At 33.0% G+C, this 22,643-nt stretch overlaps 2 protein-coding genes across 18 annotated transcripts in view; one reads left to right on the top strand and one right to left on the bottom strand.

Moving 5' to 3' along the window:
- Positions 1 to 11,421, bottom strand: part of LOC129808122 (chorion peroxidase) — a 48,441-nt gene extending 37,020 nt beyond the window's left edge. Inside the window, exons 1-3 of one of the 2 annotated variants that reach the window (XM_055857870.1) lie at positions 11,073 to 11,421; positions 6,699 to 6,878; positions 6,355 to 6,619 (exon numbers count right to left, since the gene is read on the bottom strand). In XM_055857870.1, the coding sequence (XP_055713845.1) occupies positions 6,355 to 6,619; positions 6,699 to 6,878; positions 11,073 to 11,229 (602 nt within the window). In that variant the 5' untranslated portion in view covers positions 11,230 to 11,421. Of the gene's footprint in view, positions 1 to 6,354; positions 6,620 to 6,698; positions 6,882 to 11,072 lie in introns of both variants that reach the window. The other variant, XM_055857869.1, reaches the window with a different exon arrangement.
- A 154-nt stretch (positions 11,422 to 11,575) lies between these two features.
- The window catches only part of LOC129808116 (afadin), a 118,122-nt gene continuing 107,054 nt past the window's right edge, over positions 11,576 to 22,643 (top strand). For 10 of the 16 annotated variants that reach the window (XM_055857856.1, XM_055857855.1, XM_055857849.1 and 7 more), the window contains exon 1: positions 11,576 to 11,911. The gene's annotated coding sequence lies outside the window, so the exon portion shown is untranslated. The remainder of the gene's footprint in view (positions 11,912 to 22,643) is intronic. The other 6 variants (XM_055857850.1, XM_055857854.1, XM_055857842.1 and 3 more) reach the window with 2 other exon arrangements.

Raw genomic sequence — 22,643 nt, 5'->3', positions numbered from 1 at the left:
AACTTTACTAATGATGATGAAAGTACATACCGTCGTAACGGGTTTCTTTACACCATGCTGTCCAAGACACTTTCATTAATAGCCACTAACAAATAAATAGGTATATTTTGCCAAAAACCGACTTGGCGAAGAAATTATCTGACAGCCTAATTTTAAAAGTGGTTTTCCAGCTACAGTAATTTACTGGATAAATTATTCTAATTTTTTTCACTAGATCAATTCATTTAGATTTTGTTAAAATTTTTTATTAAAATACTTTTTCACTACTTTCTTCTTAGGAACGCATGATTTACAGTAGAGTCTCTCAAATCTGAATCTCTCAAATTCGAACGCCGTTTGGATTCAAAATGTCAATTGTGAGGTTATGTTAGAAAGTTCGTATTCTTAGTGAATGAAAATCATATTTATGTGCTTCTTCCTGAATGTTTACATACATTATGGTCGTGTAAAATGAAAAGGAAGTATGTTACCATTAAGACTTGTGAGAAAGTACGGGAATTTGATTCAAAGTACAATTCAATCTCACACAAATTTCGTTAGTTTTGAAAAAATCGTTCGAATTTGGGAGGTGAGAAATGTCAAAAATACCCCCCGAGCGTTCGAATTTAAGAGACTCTACTGTATTACAAAGGTAGTTGAATAAAATTAATCAAATTATATGGAAGATGGCGTGGTCATCATCTTGATTTTACGTGTCTGCTCGTCATTTTGAATAACTGTCAAAACAATAAACTCATTCGATTGAACTAAAATTTTTTAGTAAATTGTAATTGATGTCAAAGCCTATTCAGAACATATAAATAATCCGACCAAGGTCAAGAGATTGCCTGAATACAGGGATTTCAATTTGAAAATTTTACCACTCTCATGAATGCATAACTATGGTGCTCTTCCTTTATTGAAATTATCATCAAAAAGGCAGCGTTACCGCTAGGTGAAGAGATCTAACTAACAAAGGAACAGAAAATAATGCTTTTACTTATAACATCTTGTTATTTAAGGATCGTAAATAAACTGTAGTTGTGAAGATGAAAATATATGAACTTATCGATAAAATAATAGAAAACGTGAAAATATGAATATTTCATAATTTGAAACTTTGAGCCTTTATATCTAGGTAATTGCTTGACCTTGGCCGAAACATAGATATATTATGAAAAGGTCTTGACACCAGCTACAACATACTAAAATTTTAGGCCAATAGGATGAGCTTTAGGTTTTCATATTTACTCAAAATACTGGACAGAAACGTCAAATCAAAATGATGACTACGTCATCTTGTAGATCTCGAGCGTCTTACCCTTGGATGTGAAGACCTTCAGCGTCATTTATTATTAGAAATTGTTAATTTTTTAGTATGTATTTAGAAGTTCAAAAGGTACTCGCACTCCCTCCTAAATGAAAGGTTCTTCTTGACTTTTTTAACATAGTAAAATTTTGTAAAATTTATGCTAGTGGCGCAAAACCCATTCATTAACAACTCAATACATAATAATTTTACCAATTTGTCCCCCCTCCTTTCATTTTAACTACCCAATTTTAAAGGGTTAAGTTGAAAAATAGTGAAAAAAGTGCAGTCATCCGCATAACGATGGTATATTTTTATTTACCCAAGTAAATGATAATGATATATTTATAATGTCTTAGTATGGGATTTAAATATCAAGTTTAACATTTATTTCGTTCAGTTTAAGATTGATATGGACGTAATTTTTTAAGTAGTAGTCCAATTACCATGGGAATAAAATTTAAGCAAGCAACATATACGATTCTATTGCAAGGAACTTTATTTAACTAATTAAATCACGCCTCATTAAGAACTTATAAGCTTATAACTAATTAGATTCGTGATTTTTGATTAAAAAAAAAATAACCGTTGCAAATCTTCAACAAGAAGTCAGATTAGTTAAATCAGAAAGACAATGAGAGAACTATGGACGATAGCAAAACTTTAAGCCAAAACGATAAATTGAAAAATATGGAATTTAAAAATTATGTAGGAATTGGATTATATCAAATAAATCACTAAAATAATAATATTAAATAATACCAGTGTTTTTATATTGAAAAATAGACCACGTCCCCAGACAAAATGCAATTCCTGAAATGTTTAATATCGTTCATTAGCTAAATCCAAAATCTATAAACACATGTTTATTACTTTTACATTAAAACTGCACCAAATTACGGTACAGTTGAATGCAAGGGCTGAAACCTTAAGTTTGAAATATAATATTTTTAATAACAAAGTGAATTTCTTTTTTATTTGTTTTGGAATGTTATTTGGAACCTTTTATAGACATAGCTTTGGGTAATATTTCGGCTCCCTTGATTCTCATAATTCCTTGACCTTCCGGAACTCATTCAAAATTTTTTTCACATTATTTCATACGTCGCGTCGAAGCGACATTTTTTGTTTTTTTTTTATTGTTTAAGTAAGTCCTAGAGTATGGAAAAAACTAGAGATTCACGGAAATTTGAAGAAAAAACGAAGTGGCCGAAAATGCAAACTGGTCGAAATTTGATACAGTTACCCTAAATAGTAATTTGCTATCCCTGAAATTGATGGTGACGCTTCTACATTTAGTGGAACTATTTTTGGTTAGTTCACATGTATCAATAACCTAAAGTCCGATGTCAAATAAATCAAGTGAACATCACTTCAAATAATGTTTCAATTAGTGAGTTTGATGTGCAATAAATCATTCATAAATCATTTGGATAAATGAAGATGTTGCTCAACTCAAGGAGCATCATGCTTATGAGATAGAGCAATTTTCAAAGAATTTCCTATTTTGTCAATTTTTAAATTTATTGCAAGTTAACAATCTATTTGAGCTGAATCATAAACTGTTCCAAATAAATATCCGATTAAACGGCTAAAACTCGTTTGTACTTGTCAGGAATTCCAAGACCTTTCTGATAACCCCAAACTTCTCCCAAATCGATTGGAAAATATGCTTTCTAGAGCTACTTTATCTTTTGACCTTGAAAAACCATTAGAAGAAATGATTCAACGGTGTTTTCGCATATGTACGAAAAATCTTCATGGACAATATTTAAAAGGTACTCAAAAATAAGCATAACTAATACAACATATTTTCGATTTATGACTACCAAGGGAATTTCAGTGGAAATTATATATCTAAGTCGTTCAAAAGTAATTTTTAGACCTTTACGTAGCGAGATAGGGTAAGTGTGCCAAATTTCGGCATAGTTGCATGCAAGCGTCAAAGTTTCAAGTTTGAAATGTAATATTTTAAATACAAATTGATTTTTTTTATTCTTTCTTCTGAAAGAGTGTTGCTTGGAACCTTGTAGACAGTTTATCGTCTTTATTTACTCTAAAATGATTCTTAATACATTTTAAAATGAATAAAAATATAGACATAGCTTTGAGTAATATTTCGGCCACCTTCATTCTCATCGTTCCTTGCCCTTCGGGAATTCTTCCAATATCTTTTTCACGTCATCTCGTTTGCCGAAGCTACATTTTTTGTTATTCTTTTGCATTGTATAATCTCTAGAGTACGTAAAATATAAAAGTTCATGGATATTCGAGGAACAAAAAAGGTGGCCGAAATTACAAGCTGGCCGGAATTTGGCACACTTACCCTAATATATTTTTTTTCTAAAACAAAAGGAAAACAAATTTCAGTTAAAATAGTATGAGGAACATTTGATTTGCATTGCTCGTTCTGTAGAGAGTACAATGCAATAAAATAGAGCATTGAATTTCAACGCGGTTTTTCAGATTCATACTAGGTGAGATTCTTAACAATCTCACCTACTATAATCCTAACAAAATTTCATGTCGTCCGATCGACCTCAAACTTGGCCAAAATGTGTTTCAGCACTTCCTGATCACGAATATACATGTGGCTATTTTACGTTCCCGGCCGGCCGGCCGGCCGGCCGCTCTTTCGAGCTTAATAACTCCTAAACTAAAAAAGATATCGACTTGCGGTTTTCGGCAAAGGTTATATATCGGGTGAAAATTGCAACTTGGTGCATTGACCCCCCACCCCCCACCCCTCCTTCCGCCATTTTGAAGACCCCCTTTTTTTTTTTTTTCTCAATAGCTCCGCACCTATGGCATCGAGCGGGCTCAAATTTTAGTATGTTATAGCTGGGCCTTAGAGCTTTCCATCAATACCAAACTTAAGGTCCCCCGACCCCCCTGACCCGAGCTATAAGGGTCCAAAAAAAATTTCTTAAAATGGCCATTACTCCGGTTCTAATTGTCAGAATTTAACTTTTATTTTGGAAAGCTCTCGTGAAATGCCACTTCCCCTTCTAACATCACAAGTTCATAAAACCACCGCTAGGGGCGCTATTTTTAAAAAGAAGATTTTTAAATCTTATAAGTTAAATAACTCAAAAATTCCATTGTGCATCGGACTGAAATTTTAGTATGTTGTAGCCGTTGATTATACCTATCAAACAAAAAAAACCTTAAGTCGATCCATAACCCCTGACCCCAGCTATAAGGGGTCAAAGTTCGAACATTGACCGGCCTCTATCTCCGGTTCTAATTAACATAGCGACCTAAATTTTACCTTTTTGGTTTCGTCTCGATGAGCACTTTCAGATGGAAGTTCAAAAAGTCACCACAGGTGGCGCTGTGATAGCATCAAAATTCATCGAAATTCAAAGTCACTTTTCTCAAAAACGGCATTGTGCAAGTTAATGAAATTTTAGTATGTTGTAGTCCAGTCTAGGACGTTTCCAAAATGGTGCATATGTGCGCTGTGGTTAGAACAGAACCGGAGATATGAGGGGTCAAAGTTCACGAAATTCAAAAAATCATATCTCCGGTTCTATGTGACCGATTTTGATGAATGAGGGCTTAAACGAAAGATCTCACCAAATGCTGCAACTTTCTAAAATATTTGAACTTCGTGGGACCAACACCAGGGGCGCCACAGTCGAAAAACCAATTTCAATATCACATAACCTCAATTATCTCGACTGTCGCTAAACCGATTTTGATGATTACTTCGACATAATTGTAGAGCACATTTGTCTCTACATTTCGTCCATACATCATTTTTCGATCAGATAATGCAATCTGTCCGATTTTGCCGTTTAAGTGTGAAAAAATTGATTTTTCCCATAATAACGCTTTGAAATCACTCAGATGCCAATTTGACTGCCTCTACTCCACCAAGACACTTAAAATAGGGTTTTAAATGAAAAGTCCCGCAAAATACAACAATTCTTTGATTTAGTTGAAGTTCAACAAATGAACACTTGGGGCACTCTGGATGAAAAAACGAGTTAAGAAACAAAAAACCTCGCTTATCTTGGCTTCTGATTAATCGATGAGATCAAGTTCTACAGCAAAATTATAGAGAACATTCTGGTCTACATTTCACCCATATAACACTTTTCTGTCAGTTCATCCAAATCCTTGACATTTTGGTTCAAATACAAAACTTGTATAATTTCACGAATTTGATTCAAGATAACTGAATGGCGTCTCCCAACTTCAGCTCTAAATCGAATTTGCATGCACTCCGAGTTAGCTCACGTTAAGAATCTCACCTACATAAGCCGGTTAGGATTATCTGTCCCTTTTTAGTGAAAATTGTATTTTCTCTAGAATTTTTCTTCTGCAAAGAATAAATTTTCGTGTTTAAATTCCTTTTTCGCCTTGAACATTTATCTTGCAAAAATTGCATTGTTTTCGTGAGTTTTTTTTCGAATGAAGAATAAAGTTTTGATAGTGACAATTATATTTTTTGATTGACGTTAAATATATATTTTCATGAAATAAATGAAAGTAGATAGTATGCTTTATATACACTGAGAAAAAAACAGGGTGCGATTAACATTTTTTCCTCAGAAATTTAACACTTTTTAGGTGTAAAAATATATCAAGATTTTTTAATGTTAATTTTACACGTTATTAAGGGTAAAATTAGCATAAAGAAGGGTACCTTTAACCCATAATACACCTAAAAAGGGTAATATTTACACCGATTTTGGATCAATACTGCAGGGTAAAATTAACATTTCCGGAATGTTATTTTAACTTTTTCAGATTTCTCTCAGTGTAAGTTCTATTTTTTCTTAAAAAAAACGGAATTTTATAATAATGGAAATGTTCCTGATTTGTTTGCATTTTTGTGATTATTATTTACTTAAAGATAGTTATTCATAGTATAATTTATAACATTCTGTGTAACGATCTCAATGAACTAAATAAAAAAAAATATTTTTTTTTGATTTTTGTATAATATTACGAATATGATAATAAATTTCATAGTCAATTCAACTTTAAGAGCACTATTATAACTTTTCTTATATGATTCAAATAGATAATAAGAAAAATAAAGAAAGCTTACTCACCTTTCTCGGAACAATCTACTAGCGATGACTTCCTGCATAGCCCTATCTGTCATGGCATTGATTCTCTTCTTATCCCGATCATTGGTATGAAATAGTGAATTGTGTGCAAACTCTGGATTTCCGGGTTTTATTTTGTGCGCTTTGGCCAGAAGTGCTCGGCGCTGCAGCCCTACAAATTGATCCCTGGCCTTTGACATGAGCTCCGCGAGACTCACCTCCCTTGCTCCATGATGGTGCAAATGATGATGCTTCTGGGTTTTTTGTGCTGTACAGAAGCGTCAGACACGGCAATTAATCGGTGTGAATTTTTCATGACCACGGGGGACTTCCTGCGAATCACTCACCTGTGTGATTTTGACCCGTGGTGCAGCACAGTCCATGACCCAGACCGTTGGACAATTCGCACGGGTGCGGCTTCTGTTCCGGCGGGAGGTTGACGTGCGCCGGACATTGGATTGGAGGGACACATCTCACAGTAGATGGGCAGGGGTCATATTTCACAAGAAGACCTGACTTCTTTACTGCTGCTAACCCCGCCGGAAGGTGTAGAAAAGGTGAGCAAACGGATTATTTTTCATTAAAAAAGTGCTTTGCAGACACTTTAAGCTTCAATTTTGTAATTTATCAGAAAATCAGGAGGACGTTCAATCTTCATTATCAAACCCAACGGTACTTTTTTTTTTAAAGAAATAATTCGTTAGATCACTTCACTATCATATTAATTTTAGTTAGTGTTTTCATTTTTTTTAAAGAAAACTGAACATGTATCATAAATTGGTTGTTCTTTGCGTAAAAAAATAATAATTTTGAGATATATTAAGAAGGAGCAGAGATTTCTAAAACATATCCATTAACCCTTTAAGAATGATTGAGTCATTGAAGGCATTCAAGCTTCGCACACACTCCGCCTTCGAACATTTCATATTTTTTCATATTACTTTAATTAATCTGACCTATTTTTGTTCAGAAAAAGTGTGACTTAAAGCTAGCTATTAAAATGTGCCATAGATAGGGTAAATTAAGCTAATTCAAAACCTGCTTCAAATGGAAATTTTTCGCTACTCCAAATGGAAACGTAACTGTTTTCATGATAAATACAGTACTAAATTGCTATATTTATATATTTTCTATACCTTAGTTTCATTATTTAGTTAATTTTGCTCTAAATAAAGCGAAAATCAATTCATATTCACAAATTTTAATTTGTTAATTTGTCAGAAAAATTGAAAGTGTACCTTTTCACCATGGAATTTTTCATCGATTTGGCATGTTTTCCAATGAAAAACACAATAAGGTAGGTGACTGTTGTTTATTCGTTTTGTTTAACATTTATGTCGTATTTCTGGCTAATTTTAGTTAAATTAAGTGCTAATCTTTATTGTTAACGGTACGTGAAGTTTTCAAATGAAATAATTACCTATTTTCGTGAAAAAAAGTGTTTTTCTGAAGTGTCTGCAAATGCTTCAATAGGAAACCCCGGAAATATGATTTTTTTGAAGAGATTTTCTTATTGTTTTAGATGGGAAAAGAGAAAAGACCAGGAATAAGAACAAATCATGCACTCAGGAGCAACTCAACAAGGTTTTGAAAGCCTCTCGTCCCGTTTTCACTTACACTGTTTGTCTCCAATTAGAAACTTTCCCTTGTCTCCATTTGGATTAATTTGTTTTCAATAGAAGCATTTTACACTCGCGTATTTTTCTTGTATTTAAGAAGTTTTCACGTTACATCAAAAGAATTTTCACTAAACAGTAACATTCTAGAAGAGTCAAGGAGGAAATTTATCTAATTCTCTTCAGAAAAAATATAAACTTAATGTGTTGAATCTTCTGTCAAAGTTAAAGCGTCTAGAAATGGTTTTGAATTAGGATATTAATCCTAATTCAGATTCGTCAAAGGAGTATGGGAAAGCGCGCTATCATCGGACAATCAATTTTTTCTATGTGCTAAACGGATTTGACCTCGGACGGAAGATATTTGAGACATTGGACTAGCTATTAAAATATAATATTATAATGAGTCAACTTAAATTAGAAACATATTGTTGAAAATGTGTTGTTCAAAGCTTGAGTTGTCCGAAGCTAGCGCGTTTTCCACTATGGGAAAAATATTGAGTGATCGAAACCAGAGTATGTGCTAAGTCTGAAAGCCTTCCCTATATTTGAGACAGACAAGATCTTTTTTTTTCGGGATTAACGTTAACACAAATTCTATTTAAAGTAAATCTAAATCTAAATATTTGATTAATATTTAATTTTTGGTAAAACAAAATTCTGGAAATTATTTATTAAACCGACAAAATCATAAAAATTACTAATGGCTATTTCCCCTTATGGGCTAAAACAGAAGTAGATTTTGATTCTCCAATAGTGTCTTGGATAAAAGGTAAATGGAACTCTATTTGCACAGAAAGTCGTTGAAGTTCGAAAAATTCAAATTCAATTTCGAATTTTCATACTAAATTTTCGAACAAGGTGGGGGAAATTTATCAAATATCACACTAAAAAAGCTGGCAAAAGAGTTACTCAGTGATTTTGGAGAGATTAAATAATGGAACAAGAATAGTAAACGTCATTGTTCTGTTTTTTCCTCACAACAATGTGAAGACCGTCACATTTTGGTATTTGAGCACTTCGAAATTCGAACAGGATGTAACTTCCGCCACATTATGAAAGTATTAAGAAGTAAGAAAGTCTCTTTTTTGGATCTTCAAATAGATTTTCGAATTTTTCGAGATCTACTTCTGTACGGATTATGATATTTGATATATTTTCCTCACCTTGTTCGAAAATTTAGTATGAAAATTCGAAATTGAATTTGAAGTCTTCGAACATCAACGACTTTTTGTGCAAATAAAGTTATATTTACCTTTTATCCAAGACACTGTTGGAGAATCAAAATCTACTTATGTTTCCCAGCAAAACTTCGTTCTGCAATTCCCGGAAATTCCGCAATTTTTCTTCTTCTGCTTTTTTTAACGGCCATCATTCAAAAAACCGCACTAGCGATGATAACGGCAAATAACCAAAGCTATTAAAATTTGTCTCTAGTAAGCGAAGTCTCACACCTGTTACTTAATGGCTGCTTCAGAGACGGTTATTTCAAATCTATATATTTTATTGGAATAATTGACGAAAATATACTTAATGAAATGAAAAGAATAATTTTCTCATAAACAATAAATAATTTTAAAGGCCTCAGCTGAAAATCACTTCGTAAAATTTTTTTTGTTCTCCAAAAAATTCTTGTACAATTTATCAAAAAATGCAGAATTTTCGGTCAGGAGTATGTTTAATACTGCTAATTAATCCTTCTCTATAGACAGTATACCTTCGCAGTATTTATATATATAAAATATATCATGAAAATCGTGATTATAAATTCTATCAAAGTTGATAAATAATTTCAGAGAAAATATTCCAAGTCCATTTTGACAGAACGACATCTTGAGGAAAGTGCCAAAAATTCATAAAATTTTCTATAGAAATTCTGTAGAAAATTCTGCAGAATTTTCATACAACGATCGGATCCACCTTCAGAACAAAATTCTGCAGAATTTTCGGCAGTTACATTTTCAAATCTAACGAATTTCTGCAGAACTCTGCAGAATTTGCCGGGTGGGTAATTCTTTCTCCAGCATTTTAGTGTATTTGATAAATTTTCCCCACCTTGTTCGAAAATTTAGTATGAAAATTCGAAATTGAACTTGAATTCTTCGAACTTCAAAGACTTTTTGTGCAAATAGAGTTCCATTTACCTTTTATTCAAGACACTATTGTAGAATCAAAATCTACTTCTGTGTGAGCTCATTCTATCTTTCCCAAAGAGCAAAGACATCTCAGGTTTGAATTTCTTAAACTTTTCCTATGAGCACTTTACTGTTCCCAAAGTGATTCTGTATTATTGACTTTCCTTTATGTGGATTCCTTGTCTCGACTGTTTTCCTCAGTCCCCGTCGTGTTGCAAAACCACCAAACAGTAGTGACAGGAACCAATACAAAGATTAGTCGATTATGCAGAAGAAATTGAGAACAGTAAAGTGCTATAAACCATTTTAATTTTTCAATAAAAGACGATTTCAAAGGGAAATTTTTCTCCTGAACATTTTTTTTAGCACTTTACTGTTCTCAAATGCTTTTGCATAATCTTCTTTGGGTAGTATTCTTTGGGTTGGTACTTGTCACGGCTGTTTAGTGGTTCTGGAACACGATGAGGACTAGGGGGGGGGGAGGATAGTCGAGACAGCATACCAACATAAAGAAAGTCGGTAAAACAGAAGCATATTAGAACAGACATTTGTCCCTATTTTTCATTTTTCATTGGAAAATAGCGCCATAAGTCAAAAAAGATTAAAAATGGAGATTTTGAATTTAAAATCAGGTTTGAACGGGCCTTAAAGGATTTTAAAGAGTCAATTTATCAAGTTAAAAGACTTCGAGCAATTAATGCACAGGATGGAGAAGTGATTATGCCAATGTCGATCCATCTTTAATGTATTCCAGCTCAATATAATTTCCATGATACTCTTAAAAAATTAATAAGTCAATGAAGGATGATGGTTCAATTTTCCAAAAACCAAAGTTCAAATTTTACCATCAAATAACCGAAGATGTGTATCATAAAATAATAACTCTTCCTGACTCTTCACTGCGCTGAGTGATAAAAACCTTTGTCTGGGATATTAAAATTGAAATTGGGGAAGAGATAAGAGTACTTACGTAAGTTTGGAACTGGTGTAAAACCGGCCTTTTTATTGTTCAATTGATTTTCCTGGGCCGATGAACGGTACAACTTGAAGGAATATACCCCAAAAATTTGATAGACAATTAAAATGGATAAAATGCCACAAAACAGCGATAAATTTCTTTGCCTCATTGTTCTGTTGGGAAAGAGAATTTCCACGCGAATTTTCGCGACTTTTTCTTTGGCTTTCAATGCACGGCGGGGGAGAAAAATTGCAATGAGACTGGGATTTTTTTTGTGGCAGGAATCACAGGAAACAACGAGAACACTTTTTAGTCACCAACTGGGAGGAAGTGAAAATGATTTAGAGTTCGTTGGAGCTTTATATAGGATGGTTAACGGTGCTTTTTGGTGTTTGAAAAAAGTCTCCAAAACAGTGATGGCGTTTAGATGGCGCTGGGGGTGTGTTCACCACTGGGTGCTATAAAAAGTGGTGAATTTCCCACCTTGGAAGAGCCACCACACCTTCCATACCATCAGTGACAGTTGAAGATTCATTTGGTTCGGTTGGTGTTTGAGTTGAGCTCTCGAATTTTCCGTGAAAAACCTGTGAAAATGTTGCGTGGAAATTGGTGAAATGTATGACAAAGTGCGATTGTGGGTGTTTTGGTGACATTTGTGCAGCAATAATTGGATTATGTGGTGTGCAAAGGTGGATAAATCAATGATAAAAAGTGGTGTTTAGAAGAAGAAGGAATTTATTTCATTTACAAAAACACGCACACTACTACAATTCACAGATGGATTAAGCCGCGCTCGCATTAAAACCTCCAAAGCAGCGGCTACTTGATTCACCTCCTGGACAATTGTATGGGTGAGTAGGATAGAGAGAGAGAAGAAGATGGATAAATAACTGGATTTACCATTGCATACAGTCGCAAAAATAAGCGTCGTAAGAGGCAAGATCACTCGCCTTTGCATGTGTTGGTGGATGTTTTTGAAAGAGCGCGCAATGGCGAAGGCATTTGTACACATTTTTCTTTCAGGTTTCTTCTCTCCCTCTCTGTCCCACACTCCTTCGATCCCCAGAAAACCTCATCTCCAGCACCTTGTGTCGTCATCAGACATACTCAACGTGGAGACAGAGACGGAGAGATGTTACCTGGGCAAAGAGAAAAAAAAAGAACGTTACATTTGGTTTCTCTCGCGCAATGGCTTCTTTTTCGCCACGGAATGAATTTATCTGGCCAAAGTGATGAGTTTAAAGGCCAAACAATTCCGTCACTCGGCACAATTTTTCACCTCAAAATCCGCGCTATCTGACTGGCCACTCACTTGGCTGCGAATTCTTTCCTCGGGTCAATGATTGTGCTATCAGACATTGTCAATTATGTTGGTGCAATTGGGGAGAGATAAGGGACAGTGATTAGGAAGTTGAAGCAATCAGAGCGACTAATTGAGACTCGGTGAAAATACTTCCTTGATTGCTTTGAGACATTAAGAAACTGCGTAGAAAGATTTCTTAAACTGTTTAACCTAAAAACATTGAAAACTTTGAGGTTAAGTTCTGTATACGCTGCACCAAGGTTCGGCTGGAGTGACTTAACCACATTTCGCCACTTTTTGCCATTAATTTTGCCTTTATTTAAATTTTAAATATCGTCAGTTAAATCAGCATTTGTCGTAACTTCATTTTTGCGATTTTGAGATATATACATATTTGGAATCGGAGTAATTTTGTTTATTAAACGCACTTGAGAAACAGAAACTTTTATAAGCCCATTGAAAACTATTTTACAGAAAAATTATCGTAAGTGCTCTTAATTAATAAAAATTTATCAGAATTTGTCGTAACTTCCATTTTTGGAGTAGTTACGATAAATTTCCATACAAAATTTTCAGTAATCATCATTTGCCGTAACTTCTTTTGATCACTTGCGTGGCTTGTAATTTGCGGCAAAACGTTTATAAACTCAATAAAACGTTTATAAACTCTTCCATATATCGAAAGACAGTGCGAATAGTGTAACATGAAATCATTTTAATTCAATATTTGCGAGAAAAAAATGAGAAAAAATCCCTACCCATCTGTCATTAATTCAAAACAAAACAAGTGACACGGCGCACAAAATTTATTCAATAAAATTTATGAAATAAAAGCTTTTAGGGACAGGGATAACAGTATTATTGACTAATTTAATCAAATAAAAGCGCTTATTATCACTAGAATAATTCAAATTGATCTAATGCATTTTAGAAAATTGTCGTAACTTCCAAGATCTCCATACATTGAAAGTTACAGCTTTATAAGCGATGGAAGTTACGATAAAATATTATTGTGTTTCTTCTAACATATTTCTCAATATTTCAGCTTTTAAATAATTTTATAAAGATTTTCTCAAGTTAATTTACAGTTTATTAGTGCCACTTTTATTATTTTGGCTCAAAAGTATCGCATTCGGGGCTCATTTTTAAGAAAAATAATATTGAACTGAAAATTTCGTCTCCTGAAAAGTTGTCAAAAGGAAGTTACGACAAATGCTGATTTAACTGACGATATTATAGGGTCAGATAGAGTAATTCGGAATCATGTCTAATTTGAAACTTTAAAATTTTCTGACAGTTTTAGATGGCAAAACGACAAACTAACGAAGAAGTGCTCTCAAATGTAAAGTCTTGTAGGGAAGATGGGGCTACTTTGAGCTATGGAGCTACATTGTTATACGATTTTCCCATATTTCTATAGGAAACTGGGTTCCAACATGATGTAATTTGGGTAGACAAAACAATTGTGCATCTAAATAAAATATTTGTAAGGACCAGGTTCATTTAGAAATAGGCGAAAAAATCGTATAATAATGTAGCCCCACCTCCCACTACTTCTTCTTAGTTATCTTTTTCTCTTTGACCATCTGAAACAGTGAGAAAATCTCAAAATTCCAAAATAGACATACAGTGGCGACAAGATAAATAGCACACCTTCAGTGATTTTCTTATTTTGATGTTTTATGATACAATATCAATCTTTATACGTGATCATACTTAATTTTATTGAAAATAAAATGCCCATTATAAATAAAAATGATAATTATTTAATATCTGTATCTGTTAGAATAGAACCATGTGTTTTTGTCATTTTATGAGTTTAGGTATAATTCGTGTGGACAATTTAAATAGCACATTTTCGTTTTCTCTGAAAATATTACCATTTATTTATTTTTATTTTAAGATTCATTATATTTCTGTATTTTTGATCATTTATAGTCATTAATGCCACAAATTTTCGTAAAATAAATTTATGAGAACAGAAAAATCATGTAAATAGAGCCTTTGGTGCAAATTTACAGGTTTTACGTAAAAGAGTTTAGGATAACTAATTTGTTTACAAGGATATCTTTGGGCAAGATATGTACTTCAACACCGAAAAGAATTTGCTTTTGGTTTTTAAGTTCAACCAAGCTAATAATCCCAAATACAATGCCAAAAGTTTTTAAAACTAGTTCAATCAGTACAGAATTGATTTTCTGGAATGACCAGGACGGCCTAAGGCCCTAAATCCTGTTGAATTTAAAAGAAAAGATTGACCACAAGATAAATCTCTCGAATGTAACTAATTTGAGATAGTTTTAAGTAGACATCCACACTACATGAAATACAGTCACAATAGAATAGTGTCAAATCCTGATTTCTTTAATGATCCTTCGTTATCAAGCGCTAATTTTTTCAAAAAGTTACTTAAATAAATACTAATTAATCCAAATTTAATTTGAAAATAGAATTCGTAAGTTGTTAATTGCAGTAGAAATCGAAAACTATCACTTCTTATAGCGTGTGCTATTTATATTATCTTCTTAATATGTGCCATTTCAAGAATTTATTGATCGTTCTAAATTTCTTGATACAACATTCAGGTTTTTTCTTCATATTCAAAATGTATTTATATACGAGTTTATTTATTATTATTACTTTCATCATTTAAAAGCATAATTTTTCGAAAAAAAGCATATATTACAGTGTCTGAAACTGTGCTATTTATCTTGTCGCCACTGTATGTTTCCAAATTACCTCATCTACTCCAAGTTTAGTAATTTTCTTTAAAATACCATACAGAAGCGGGTGACTTTGCACCCCTACTTATTCTAAGTATTTTTTTTAATTATTGCACTTAAGGATGGTCTTCACTGATTGGACATAATAGATCGAATCGGTAAAAGCCATCCTTAGGTGCTAGAACTAATGAAAAGCTTATGAAAAGCAGGGATGCAAAGTCACTCGCATCTATGTCTGGTAAGATCAAAAGTTATAGGATGATATAGGTCAATAACAAGGGAACCTGGGGCAATTTGTGGTTAGGAAAGTTTTCAGATTCTAAAAAAGGGATGGCAAAGCGTCCCAGCTTTATGGAATGTTCGAACTTACGGGATAGAGTTTTCGGTGACTCATTTTTCGCATGATCTATTGGTGCCATGGTGTTAGAGGATATTAAATTGATGCATAAATCATAAAAGTATTTCAAAATCGAAAATTGGCAGAGAACTGATAATTCTTCTAGAATGTTCTAACATGTGTTACAAAAAATGTAAATACGAGAAAGATAAGTCGATTACGAATATTTAACCGAATCATTAACCTAACGTTTGCTGATTCCAAAACCTTTCAAAAAATATCAATTTAATCAAATCGGTTGAAAATATGCCCTTTGGAGTGATTAAAATTTGATCTTCAAAACTTCAAGGTGGCGATTTTTTTAGATCATAGGTATGTTTGGACGAAATATTCAGCTAGACTACCTCCAAACATATCCTAAAATGAAAGAGATTGTTGGAGCCGTTTTCAAAAAATATTAATTATAATTATGATCCTCGGATCGACTTATAGGGGTCCCCCGAAGGCCGGAAGTTCGTATCTATTACTCTTTAGCTTTTTGTTGGATTACAAGTTAACGGACTGAAGAAAAAGAATATCTAAGAAAAATAACTCATTTGTAAGACGTGTGTCTGTTCTAAAGGCCATGCCGTTACTTTGAATTTGAATCCCTAAAGACTGATTGGGTACAGAAGGTACCTTGTCCCTAGGGTTATCTGAGTGGGAGGTGAAGGGTGTGCACCTTTATCGCCATATAGTGAACTTGCCTTCCGATGTGACGGGTACTTTACCGGTTCGTTACTGATTTTGACCGATGCAACTAGGTTGGAAATTTCAAGACCTTTCCAAAAAATCCAAATTTAACTGAATTGGTTGAAAAATAGACCATAGAAAAATTGACTTATACTCTCACTTTCAAAAATTCAAGATGGAGATTTTTTATGTCATAGGCATGTTTAAACAAAACGTTCATTTGGACAACTTCTGAAACATATCCAAAAATGAAAGAAATCGTATGAGCCGTTAAGGAAATAAACAAAAAAACATGGTTTTGGTGGGGATAGAAGGAGGGAGGAGTTTGCAAAGGGGGTCATGTGATTTTCTGTTCGAATTTCGAAGTATCTCACGGTACAAAAGTAGCAGTCTTAATTTTTCTGATTTATTTATGTTTTCCTAAGCACTTTAGGTTAATAAAATTACGCTTGTGAATAATCCGTAAAGTGATTCTGATTTAGAAGATAATTACTCGAAATCTTATACGAGTTTCAGACCTAATGGCCTCTACACACTAGAGAAATTTGTGTCCATATTAAAGCAAATTCCCTACGCTTATGTAAGAAAAACTTTTTAATATGGACATAAATTTCTCAGTGTGTAGAGGTCATAAGGCTTATGATCAGCGCACAATAACTTTTGTTTGTAAACATGTTTTCAAATTTTGTCATGAGAATGAGCGAGATGACTAGATCTAGATCTTACTCACACTCGTTCAATTGTCAAAAATATGTTTACGAAACAAAGATTATTGTGCGTTGGACATTAGCCAAATGACTTAACTTCTCTAACTGGGTGTTGGTCAAGGTTTTTGGTAAAATTTTGATTTAGGATTACTTATTGAGAGTGAATGATCCATAAGATTTTCAAAAACAAAAAAAAAATACTGCTATTTAGGATTGTGAGACCTTCGAGAACTGGGTTAAACTTCTAGTTTGAAGACCACTTTAGTCTTTCTATGGTTAGATTTGTTTAAAAATAAAAAAAAAAATTCATTAACCTAACGACGAAATAGTTTTCGCTGACCGAAAATCAGCATTAAAAATGAAACCAATAAATAAAACTTGTAAAACGTCTTACATCTAAACATCGAAAAGCAAATAGAGTTTAATTTGGTGTATTTTTGTCTCTATGAACGATAGGGACAAAAAGTAGCCCAAAAATTTAAGTAATTTTTCTGACGATACCAATGACTGATAATTTTCACTCTTACGAAAAATTTTATGTTTGAGTATTGTAGTTTCCTTTTCCAAAACGGTTTTGCTTAAAATAAATTGGAAGTATAGAAAATAATTAAAATTAATTTTCAATATGAAAATTTAAAAATATATATCATATAGCAAATAGGTGGAGACTTGCAGAAAATATCCTAGATCCCTTCAAACTTCTACTTTGCAATTACGTATAAACACAAGAAAAAAGTAACTTTAGGTAGTCAGGAAAAATTATTTTTTTATGGGACACCGGTGTTCCAATCGTCCTTAAAGGGTTAATCTTTCTATTTTAGTCGAGACACTCTTATCGAATTTTTAAAAGTCGTTATAGGGAGATTTTATCTCAGAAACAAACCATTGGGGGAGATTTTTCGAGTTACAGCGTTGAGTGGCTCTGGGAGGTTGAGTCCGTTTTGAAATATCCTCGAATAAATGGGGTTTATAGTTCAATCACTTTTCTCAATTGGGGAATATCTACCATTATCAAATGCTTAAGCTGTATAGGACTTCATCATTTTGATATAAACACTATTGCAAAATTTCTTGCGATGTCAAGCATCCAATGCATTAATAACTGAAAAGTATTACAGAGGATCAGCAAAAAGTTGATCCCCAAGAATTTCTTTAGTCACCACTTTTGACGTCACCTCTCACAACATCAACCAGTAATTACCCAGAGAGTAAAGACAAGATGTAATACCGAATGTGACCCCATTCAATGTGGAAGAAACTCACTGGTATATAATTCAAATTTGCCTTCGAGATAAAAAGACACTTTCTTTACCTTTTCCTTCTTACCCCAAATTCATCAATGCATGGCATTGTAATGCTGACGACAAATTGGTTAATTTTATTGTTGAATTATCATTGAGTTACTGTGTGAATTTGACCACACGAGGTTTCTCTTTTATTTATTGTCTGGCGTTATATTTTTGCATATAGAAGAATACTAAAGAAAAAAAAGTGGAGTTTTGCAAATTGCGAAATTCCCTCTGAATGACTCATTCATTCATTTTTCTCTATTATTCACCTATTAGATAGCATTTCAAATTACTTCGCTGTGCTCAAACACGCGACAACTGTACAATAATAAAATAAAACAGTCTCTTTTGCGTTCTGTATGGGTTTGGTTTGAGACTTTTTTCTCGCCAAGTTTTAAAGAAAATCCAACTGCAAGTTTCATTTTTTGTGCAATTACTTGCACAAAATTCCACAACTTATAGGAACTTTGCAAACACCGTGTTTTGCAGTCAAGTCAGGAAATTGCATCTTAATTTGATAAACCTGTAGTTTAATTGGGTAAAAACGTTACAGCTCTAAAGGGTACAGTATATACCTTAAATATTGGATATTACAACATTACGATTCCCACATAAAAAAAAATCTCATGTTCCACTTTGATCAATCAATTGTCAGCATATTTATTCTTCTTTTCGTTCAACTTTTTAAACGCGTTTTTGGTAAATAAACTGATAAATTCACATTCCCTCGCTATCGGTTTTTTTCATTGGAATTTCGAGTATTTTTTCTCGCAGTCAACAAGCCATTGAGGACTCAATTCAAAAGCACAAATAATCAATTTAGACCCTCTTTTTAAATTACATCAAAAGTCGAAAATAAAATGTGGGTTAATTTAAAATTGATTTTTTTCTGTAGAAGGTTAATGATCTGAATCAATGAGCAATCTCTCGAAATCTATTCTAATTTTACCCAAAAGCAAAGAACACCCATCAACTTCCTCTTGAATCACAAATTCAATTCAAATTCCAAATCGTTCAATAGTTTATTTGTTGAATTCCAAAAATTCTCGTCTAGAGCATTAGGACACGTTTATCCCTCTAACAATGGTATTTACACTCAATCCTGTCTAAAATTTCCAGAAATGATTTCCTTTCATCACGAAAATGTCCCCTCGACAAAAACAGATTTTGTCATTCCGTATTCACTTTCTGTGGCCGTAAATCCCACAGAAAACATTCAATTTTGCCCAAATTTGAACCGTAAAATTGAAGCGGGTGAATTTAAATTTTGAAACATTTCTCTCTGTCATTTTTAGCGTATTTTTATGCTTTTCTTCCGTCTCACATCGATTTTATTCGCTTCACTTGAGTGTGTTTCCGTTCCAAATTATAGAAGAAAACAAAAACGCCCTCTCGCAGTTCCTCTCCTGCACATTTTTTCCGCGCCTCAATAACTATCTCACATTAAACACTTTTTACTACATTATTTTGCTTAGGGAATTGCTTCAGATACTATTCAATATATAAATTTCCCAGAATATTGCAGTTTACTGGAAGTCTGATTTATGACAAAAGGTATGCATATAATCTCATATATACTGCAAGACATTAACCCTTTAAGGACGATTGGAACACCGGTGTCCCATAAAGAAAATAATTTTTCCTGACTACCTAAAGTTATTTATTTCTTATGTCTGTACATAATTGCAAATTAGAAGGTTGAATGAATCTAGAATATTTTTTGCAAGTCTCTAGCCAGGGGCATGACGTTTCCTATGGTTCCCATGTTTCTAGCGTGCCGATAAAACTTTTGAGTTTATTAGCTGTTTTCTGTCATTGTAGAATGAATTATCAAAAAATAGAAATACAAAATAAAAGCCAATTTAATATAGAATAGGCAACCGAAAATCCCAAATTGGCAACCTACGTAGTTTTGGAGATATCTTGTGATATGTGTAAGAAAACAGGGAAAAATTACACTAAAACTGGTAACATTTTTCAGAGCTAATGCCGCCCCCCTGTCTCTCGCTATTTGCTATGTAATAAATATTTAAGCTCAAAAATGGGTAATTTATAAATTCTCAAAGTCATAATTGACTTTATTTATTTTTTATATTTATAATTTTTTTTAAGCAAAACGCTTTTGGCAATAAAAACTACAATACTCATACGTAATATTTTTCATTAAAGCGAAAAATATTATTCATTGATATTGTCAGAAAAATTACTTAAATTTTTTGGCTATTTTTGTCCCTATCGTTCATAGAAGCACCAAATACACCAAATTAGACTCTGTTGAACTTTCCAAGGTTAGATGTAAGACTTATCATTGATTATGTTTCTCAGTTTAATTTTTATTGTTGATTTTCAGTCCGTAAAAAGTGTCTCGTTCGTTAAAGGGTTGAGGAAGCTGAAAATTATTAAGCAAGGGTCTGATTTCATAGATGTACCAATGCATTAATTATTCAATTAGTACTTTCTCATATGTTTGATGAAACTAAAATCATTTACTATATTTTTATTGATCAAATTCTTTTTATCGCTTTAGTAAAATTGTTCTAAAATGTTTGTAAATTTCTGCTGGGGACTTAGGAACCTCTTGTAAGGCCCTTGACACACTTACGACTTAAGCCGAGAGACGACTTAGTGGAAAATGGTAAAAATGTGGATTAACCATTATTTCCAATATAATTGCAATCGGCTAATCCTCAGGTCTGTCAAGGGCCTAAATGTTTGTAGTTTTTCACAAACATTGTTTGCAACATGATCGCTTAACGAGCAATTTGGTTCTTTTTCAAACATTTGTTCATTATAGTTCGTAAACACAAAAAGTGTTCGTAAAATTTTGTCATTTGTTTGTGAAGTTTCGTCAGATAAACAAGAACATACGAACGGTCGTTTGTAAAACAATAAAATAGTGCTCGTCAAGTAATTATTTTACGAGCTATTTTTGCGAAAAACTACAAACTTTTACGAACAAGCTTTTCGTAAAGAATAGCACCAGACCTTAATTCATTTTTTAATGGTTGGAACTTAGGTGTATAGTAACATTTTGTCTTACTATAGGGGAGACTGGGGGAAAAGTCACAATACGGATATTTTATTTTTTTACAAGCTACCCGAGCAACTCCAAAATTTCTAATTAGCACAGTTTTATAGGAAATTTACCGCTCTATAACTCTGTGAATGTCATTTTCTTCTATTTTGTAAGGAAATATATTTATCGAGCCGTTTTCTAAAAGGTAAATTTGTGGTCATTCTCAAAAAATGCTGGGGCAAATAGTATCAGGCATAAGATACTATCACATTTTGATTCGCTTTATTACGGGATTCCGTAAATTCAAGTAAAATACCTGGATTACATATTTTCATAGGAAATTTTAATCTTCTACACCTTTGTAAAACACCGTTTTCTCTATCTGAGCGAGAAAAGCGCATTTTAAGCTATTTTGCAAAAAACACACAAAAGACTGCAAATCGTTTGACTAATTCAAACAACAAGCGGCGACACATAGCATTGACGTTTCTTTTTACCGTGGAACATCAGAAATTGTTTCGGTTTTTGTTACTTTTTGCTCCATAGCTTTTGTTACTTTTTACCCCAAGTGGTAGTTTTTAATAAAAGGATTTCTGGAGAAAAGAATCTTTGTAAAATTCTAAAATAGATAGCGGATTCGTATTCAAAGAATATCCAGATAATTTGGGAAATATTCACCAGTGCTCCAAATTTAATATAAGTAGCTAATAATTGATATCTTCTGCACGGAAAATATTTCAAAAATAGGGCTAAAAATTTCGATATTTTTTTATTTTCTAAATTCCTTGTTCAAATTCTAACAAACTTACGACATTGAAGAAGGTCTATAGAGGCTATCTATGGAAAAAATTTGAAGCTGCTATCTTATTTATCTTGGAAGATATTGAATTTTAAAATTTTCGATTTGTGACTTTTTGCCCCAGTCTCCCCTAATATTTTAATGGAAATTATAGTAATAATTTTCCACCATGTGAATTCTGTTAATAATATAGATAGTGGAGACTGTAATCCTTACTAATTGCAATTAGTTTCTTAATTTGTTTATAATTACGTAGATATATACCTAAAGTTTATTATCTAAATCAGTTCATGCAATATCCAAATGGGCCCTTAGGGCTTGGCCTATATTTGACCACTCTAAACGTATTAGAGTATACAGCGTATTATGTGCTTCAACATGACGCTACTGAATGAATGAGTTGTCAATACAATTTCTCTTGGAGTAATAGCGCTTTTAAAATGTAAGACGAGAAGAGTTGGAAAACATGTTGATGAAGAAATGACAGTGGAATTCCGTTATAGACGTCTTTTTATCTTTCCACCTTCCTCAAATATATCTGTGAGCATAAAAGAGTGGAGAATTTCTCAAAAGACAACAAACTTAAAAGATATTACTGAAAACTATCACTTTGCCACATTCTTATCTTTTTCCCCCATTTCTCTCTGAGCCAATACATATTTACGTAAAATATACGC

This window comes from Phlebotomus papatasi, chromosome 3 (assembly GCF_024763615.1).
Source record: "Phlebotomus papatasi isolate M1 chromosome 3, Ppap_2.1, whole genome shotgun sequence".
In the NCBI taxonomy this organism is placed as follows: Eukaryota; Metazoa; Arthropoda; class Insecta; order Diptera; family Psychodidae; genus Phlebotomus; species Phlebotomus papatasi.
The sequence above is the reverse complement of the archived record's forward strand: the minus strand, read 5'-3'. Positions and strand labels throughout refer to the sequence as shown.